The 8081-nt window shown below is 39.5% G+C and overlaps 1 protein-coding gene across 1 annotated transcript; it reads left to right on the forward strand.

The window, feature by feature from the left end:
• Positions 1–6278: 6278 nt before the first annotated feature.
• Positions 6279–7175, forward strand: LOC129974998 (uncharacterized). Its single transcript, XM_056087851.1, has one exon. The coding sequence runs from the start codon at positions 6279–6281 to the stop codon at positions 7173–7175; it is 897 nt and encodes a 298-aa protein (XP_055943826.1).
• Positions 7176–8081: the final 906 nt, after the last annotated feature.

Consider the following 8081-nt stretch of genomic DNA (forward strand, 5'->3'; position numbering starts at 1 on the left):
ATCTTCGTCCATCATTGCTGCTTGGTTTGAAATGGACAGTGGTTTTAAATTGAAAATATGAATAAATTTATTCTATTTGGTGGAGAAATTGTCTGTTGAAATACTGGGAAAATTCAGAATCGTAGGACGCCTTCAGGGGCTCACCTACTCTAGGTGAGTACGGGTGTCCCAATCCCGTGGTACTCGGAGATCTTTACTCCCTTTAGGTTTACTCTCCTCTGCGCCTTCTACTGCCCCACAGGGGCTTACCTTCTTTAGGTGGGTACGGGTGTCCTAATCCCGAGGTACCTAGGGATCTTGACTCCCTTTCAGTTAACTCTCCTCTTCGCCTTTTGCTTTCTGCTTTGTTTCTTCTTTCCCTCGACGGCAAGCGAGGGAGTTCTTCATGAGTAGCTGTGGCCGCTCTGTTTGCTTCTTGCTTTTCATGGACAGCCAATGTCCCACGTGTTGGCCATGCGTGGCGACCCATCAGAAAGACGGGTGGTGCACTGTGGTCCCCGGTGTATCAATTGGCTCGTACCTAGTCACCTGAGTGGCTAGTCTGCTAGGGATCAAGCAAAGGGGTTACTCCTTGGGCTTGGCATTAAGGGTGGTCACTGTCCCCGGGGGTAACTCCAAGCGTATAGGTTCCGGCTTGCACCAAGGTAAGCGCCGAGGCTGGGAATGGCCAGAGCCGGTGGCTGCCTTCCCTTGTTGGGCTCCGTGGTGGTCGGTGCCGTCGGGCCCGAATCTTCTTTAATATCGTATGGCTCCTCCTAAAAAGGCTCCCTTCGGTGGGCAACAAAGAACAATGAAACTTTCTCAAAATCTTCCTGTATTTGACATTTGTTTCGTAATAAAGCGATTATCGGACAATAACGAATCTTTCAACTCAGTTTCGCCTTTCCTTGTTCAGAAGGCTATCTCTGCAACAGTTGGCGAGGTCTCCGCAATTCGTAAAATGCGTTCAGGGTATTTGCTAGTGCAGGTTAGTACTAAGAAGCAATCTCCTTAAATTTTAAAGTTAAAAGCGCTGGCCACAATACCCGTTTCTGTCCAACCACATGTAGCATTGATGTATTCAAAGGGCGTGATCACTTGCGGCGAATTGTTGAATGTGTCGCTTGAGGAAATATTGAAGGAATTACAGGGTCAAGGAGTGACACATGTACGCCGCATAACTATTCGGCGGGATGGACAACTCCTTGATACTAAGCATCTTGTACTAACGTTCCATTCTCCTAAACTACCAGAATATATCTATGCCGGGTATATGAAACTTCCAGTGAGACAATACATTCCAAATCCCTTGAGATGCTGCTAGTGTCAGCGTTTCGGCCACTCAAAGGTAAATTGCCGCGGGACTGTCACATGCTCCCGCTGCGCTGAGAAAGGCCATGACAGCCAGCAGTGTACCGCACAAGAAAAGTGTGTGAACTGCGATGGCGAACACTCGTCTTTTTCACGGGCATGCAAACGATGGACTCTCGAGAAGCAAATCATAACACTTAAAATAAAAGAAAGCATATCTTATCCTGAAGCTAGGCGAAAGGTCTTAGCTGAAACACCAACACCAGGCTTAAGTTATGCATCTGCCGTTCAAAAAACATTCTGTGCGAATTGTTCATGCCCAAACTGTATCAAAAGTAAACCTCAAACCAATCCACCTGAGAAACCATCCGACTCTGACACTAAAAAATCAACAGTAAGTGCTCCTGAAACTTGCAAACCGGAAACAAACATAAAGTCAAATCTAGCAAATCATTGAAACTAAAGCTTGCAAAACGCGGGCTTAAACAAAACAACCTGCCAATAAAGTTAAAGAAATCGACATCAAAAAATTCCGTAGCCTTGGGACTAGCTACACAAGGTAAAGTCCACAAGGACCTGACGTCCATCTTTGGTGGCAAGCTGAATAACCCAGCTATAAAATTACATCCATCTGAGGATGAATCTGAGCTTGAAATGAGTTGCGAAGACCTGGCAACTCCAACAATTGTCTCTTCTCATTTATCCTCTAAACCAGTCTCTTAATGGGTACCTTCCTCTCTTGGAATTGTCGCGGCATTCGGTCTAAACTTCCCGACATCAAGTTCATTCTAAACAATTTTCATCCTGTTTGCATTGGTGTTCAAGAAACCTTTCTGACATCAAACATTCCCATCAAATTGCGCGGTTATAACTGTACTCGGAAAGATGCAGACACAGGATCTCACAGTTCTGGAGGCGTCTGTATCTTCACTTCAAATCTATATGCGAGCTCACAACTAAATTTACATACCTCTCTGCAGGCTGTGGCTGTGCAAGTTCACGTACGAACATTAGTCACAGTCTGCTGCATTTACTTACCGCCTCATGATGTCATCCGTCAACAAGACCTTGATAACCTAGTGTACCAGCTTCCTTCGCCTTTTATTTTACTCGGCGACTTCAAAGGACATAGTACCTTGTGGGGTTCGGAGAGTACAAATTCTCTTGGGAGACAGATTGAGCAGTTTATTGCCAATAACTGTCTCTGTTTACTTAACAACGAAGAGAAAACATACTTTCACGAGCCCACACGAAGCTTCCATACTCTTGATTTGGCCATATGCTCTCCCGAACTTCTGCCGTTGCTAAACTTTACTGTTAGCAGCGATCTATATAATAGCGATCATTTTCCTGTTATTGTCTCCCATGTTGATAGCGGCGGTGCGACTTATTGTCCTCCGCGTTTCCAGCGGGCAGACTGGAAAGCCTTTTCGCAACTAGCAGATATCACCGAGTCTATGATCAACATCCCAGATATTTCTGAAGCTGTACAAAATGTCCTTGATATTATAATCTGTGCCGCAACTTCCACTATTCCAAAGAGTCCATCACGTCTAAGGAAATTTCGAAGACCGTGGTGGAATGAAGCCTGTCGCGACAGTCACAAACATCAGAAAAAGTTAAGGAGCATCTTTCGTAGGTACCCTACTACAGAGAACCTCGTTGCTTTTAAAAAAGCCAAAGCACTAGCTCGCCGCATACGTCGTCGTAGTCAGAGGGAATCCTCGATTCAATTCATATCCTCTATAACATCCTCTACTTCCAGCAAAGTCCTTTGGAGAAAAGTAAAGGCTGCTAATGGTATATATCATAACTCTTCCGTTCCTGTTTTAAATGGAGGGAATGTGAAGTATTATGACCCATTAGACGTAGCCAACATTCTGGGAAAAATTAACAAAACTAATAATTGAAAATGGGCGAGTTTTTAAATTTTAAGGTTTGTTCGACGCACTTCAACGGAGCATATAAAATGCAGGTTATTATAAAACCATTTTTCCAAAGAAAACACTGGGAATTTCGTCACACTCGATGTACTTGATACAGCAAATTTTTCACTCTTTCGGTATTTTACTCAAGAAACAACAACGAACGTGTAAAATCAATTTTTATAAACCATTGCACAGCGAAGTCAAAGCCATTCAATCCAAGGTGCATGCAGTCCACAAAATGTATTAAATTTTCAAATGGTATATAACGAAGTTTGTGGCTTAAGGGATTGAAATTTCTAAACCATTTTAAGAGTTTTTCTTTGTCATTAAAAGAATTGCAAGTATAGTCGAGAAATTTACATAATCTATCAAAATAGAAATTTTTGAAAATATACAATTTTTGCTACGGGAAGAATTCTGAAATCCCAACAAAAAATTTTCTGGTTTTGAACTTAATAAGAATGTTCTTTCTCTGTCTATGGATTCGAGTGGCGCAGCATAGCCAGATTTGGCTTTTGTGCCAAAAAACCTAAATAACCAAATCAAACCAAACGAATTATCTGTCTATGGGCATGTCCAAATGGAGAATGTAGAGAATTTTTCTACTTGGTGTCCAAACCTTTTAACATTTTTCTCGACTATAAATAAAGTCTTTTGAATAAGAAAAATAGGCATACTCTGTTCTGTCCCAAGAACGATTCAAAAACTTATAAGAATGAGTTAAAACCAAATCTAAGTGAGCAATCGTATGTTGAACAATATCCGCTGCAGTCGATAATTTTAACTTTCGGTGATGCAACTCTGAGTAAAGAATGTTTTTTTTTTGTCCTAATTCACAAATAGATAATCGCAAATGTCCAAATTGTTCCATAGAAAATGAAGGTTGTTTTCTTATCTGTATTTAAGACATCTTCATAATAAGATATATTTCATTGCATTAACATTTACTGAAGAATGAATTCTTGAAAAATTGAGCACTCGTTCGAATGAAAACTTTTTTCTTACAGGAAAATATAAACGCGAAACGTTAAGAATGTCTTGAGATGTGTACCCGTAACAGAAAACCATCTGAAGACATGTGCATAGGAAAAAGTGTACATTCATACGCATTTTCCTTCTATCGGGAACGTCCCTAACTGTGAAAAGCCATACCTAAAATGAAAACCGCTTACATATCATTTTGAAAGATGAATAATAATGAAAGTATCAAAGATTTATGTGGTGTATTGACCTTAAATTTCAATTCTGAGATGATTTGTAGAAGCACCCTAATGTATACACAATGATGTCGGTGTTTCTTGTATATCTACATACCTGAAATTTCTATTACTTACTTTTATCATATCATGAAGTGTCAAGTATGATCAAATTACTCGATATTTGGATCCTCTATCTTTTAATGAGGAAATTTGATCATTTCAAAAATATTTGTCAATTTAATTTTGCAGCTTTTTCTTTATTTCCCATTCACAATCGTAAGTAATATAGATATGGGAATGTGGAATTCAATAGTATTATATTCTCATGCTTTGCCTATGAAGGATTTAATTCCAGTATTTTTACTCAATTTAATTTATATGGGGAGTAATTTTCTTATGCCTGTAAAATTGCAAAGAACAAGATTTAAACTCGACCCATTAATGGATGGGAACGTAATTATTCGAGCTAGATCCTTTCGTAGTGCTGGGATCTTCAGAATATCACGCTAATCATTTAAAAAATCGTTCTGAATCTGAGGTAAAAACATTCATTAAGTGACGCAATATGTAAAATTTTCTTGACACGTATCAGGCAGCATTTACAATTTACATTAGTTATTGTGTAAATCATGATGCTGCTTAATGATTGCGACAGAAGCGACTCCCCATCAATCATGACATTTCTTATGATTGATTTTATATAGTTTTGAGTCTAATAGATAGCGCATACCATTGAATAACTATGCTGTTGATTTTAACATTCATGTATATGGGTTTTAAGCGTTGCTTTGTGATTATTGCAGTTTAATTTTGTCCTAAAAACCCTTTCTAAACCAACAAATCATTATAATTTTGCTCTGAAAATTTACCATCTTAATTATTTGGATTCATTTATCTAAGAGAAGAGGTGATCAAAATTTTGTACTGCTTTGATCCTTTGGAGAAGAATTATTCATTGAACATGCATTTTCTCTGGTATAAAGTAGACGTACAAATTTTTGTTTGATGAACTCACTGAAGTTTAATAGGTAAACTTTATCTAACCCCGAACTGCTCTGAAAAATTTTGCTGTTTTTGAGATATTGTTTCAGTTCACAGTAATGTCGTATCTATTTGTAGAAATATAAAATGAAATCAAATTTTGTTTTTTGAGTACAGGCGACCGCAGCTGTTTCAGAGCAAAAATTCAAGCATCAAATTGTTATTAAAATATACGGCAGATACATTAGACACAAAATAAATTTGACCGGAAGGAGTTTAATCTTGCTAAACTTAATATGACAAAATTCGGATACTAAATTAAAGGGCTTCAGAGTTTCCTTCAATTCCTGTATCTCCGAAGGTTAATCGCCCCTCAGGGGCTCGCCTACTATAGGTGAGTACGGGTGTCCCACTCCCGAGGTACCCAGGGATCTATACTCCCTTTAGTTTTACTCTCCTCTGCGCCTTCTGCTGTCACCTTTGTTTTTTCTTTCCCTTGACGGCAAGTGAGGGAGCTCTCCATGAGAAGCTTTCGCCGCTCTGTTTGCTTCTTGCTTCTCATGGACAGCCAAAAACCCCACGTGTTTGCCGTGCGTGGCGACCCATTGGACGGGTGGTACATTTCGGTCCCCGGTGTATCAATCGGCTGGTATCCCAGCCATTTGGCTGGTCTGCTCAAGGGGATCAAGCGAAGGGGTCATCTTCTGGGGCTCTGCGTTAAGGGTGGTAGACGTTCCTGGAAGTGGCTCTTAGCGTATAGGTCCTAGCTAGCACCAAGGTAAGCGCCGAGGCTGGAAAGATCTAGAGCCGGTGGCTGCCTTCCCTTGTTGGGCTCCGTGGTGGGCGGTGCCGTTGGGACCCGAATTTCTTTCCCTTTTGTATGGGTCCTTCTAACTGCACCATAGTCACTGCTGATACAAAATTTTTCATCATGTCAACAACAGATACGTTTCATGAAATCTCACCTTTTATAGTTCACAAGCTCATTTTATCTCATATTGGAGAAGTAAAAAATGTAAAAAAACTGAAATCTGGGGATTTACTCATCGAAGTATCTAATCCTACCCAAGCAGCAACTCTAAGCAAATTAACAGCATTAGGAAATATTAAAGTCAACGTTTCTGTACATAGGAATCTGAACTTTTCACGCGGAGTAATATCCGAACGCGGTCTCAAAAACCATACAGAATCTGAACTTGTAGATGAATTGTCTGATCAAAAAGTTTGTGGAGCTCGTCGTATTCACATCAAACGTGATGGTAAATTAATCCCTACACAACATGTCGTTCTAACTTTTTCCACCACAGAATTACCAAAGTCAATAAAGGCGGGTTATTTAAGATGCCCTATCAAACCCTATATTCCTAATCCAGTCAGATGCTTTAAGTGTCAAAGATTCGGACACTCGCAACAAGCTTGCAGAGGTACAAAAATATGTGCCAAATGCTCCGTTCCTGGACACGATTCTTCAGAATGTATCTCGGAGGAAATTAAATGTAGGAATTGTGAAGGTGCTCACCCAGCCTTTTCAAGATCTTGTCCTAAATGGGCCTTGGAAAAAGAAATTCTGACTCTTAAAATGAAGAGAAATATTTCGTTTGCAGAAGCCAGAAAAATAATTACCGAACGTACTCCCAAACCAGGAGTTACATATTCATCGGTTATTAAACAATGTACACATTGCGGACATATTCCAAATCCAAATAATACAGAAACCGGAATTTCATTTCAAATGCGTCGAGGACACCTGTACCGTCTAACTCATCACAATCCATAAAAGCGCAACCTATTCCAATGAAAATTCCTTCCGATGCTTCTCTTTTAAAACATGCGTCATCCTCCTCTACACAAAAACAAGTAAATAAAGCAAAAAACAACAAAAAACCTGACCGAGTAAAGGAAACTAAAGCAACTAAAAAGGCTCGTCTTGCCGCTTTAAAAAAAGATAAACTTTTACAAAATCAACCAAAAATTAAAGATGATTTCTTGAAAAAAATGGGAAAAATAGAAGACGCAAAAAATGCTGATTCAATTATCAACATACATCCATCAGATGACGACATTCTGTCCTCAGCTAGTGAAACTGATACTTCATTACGGTCTCCTTAAAAACTCATTTGCTTTGTGTTTTAATTTTTTTGCATGGCCAATATTGTCTCTTGGAACTGCCGAGGAATTAAAAATAAGATTTCAGACCTTAAGGACATCATCAATGTACACCACCCTTCCATTATTGCTCTCCAGGAAACCTACTTAAAGCCTAACAACACAATTCCAATAAAGCATTATGAACTCGTACAAAAAAATGGTACAGGCGATAGAGCTTCGGGTGGGGTAGCTTTGCTGATCTCGAGCTCTTTTCCTTCATCTCCACTAGCATTAAATACCCCTTTGCAGGCAGTAGCAGTTCAAATTCATACTCATTCCTTATTTACAGTCTGCAGTTTATATCTCCCACCAAATACTCCTGTTGAGCAAAATAAGCTGAATCATCTTATTTCCCAGCTACCGGCACCATTCATCATCCTTGGTGATATGAATGGACACAGCCAACTTTAGGGTAATACTGATGCAAACACAAGGGGCAAACAAATTGAAAAATTATTAGATGATTACAGTCTTTGTCTGCTTAATAATGACGAACATACTTATTTTCACGAGCCAACTAGAACTTTCCACTCTG

This window comes from Argiope bruennichi, chromosome 7, assembly GCF_947563725.1.
Source record: "Argiope bruennichi chromosome 7, qqArgBrue1.1, whole genome shotgun sequence".
In the NCBI taxonomy this organism is placed as follows: Eukaryota; Metazoa; Arthropoda; class Arachnida; order Araneae; family Araneidae; genus Argiope; species Argiope bruennichi.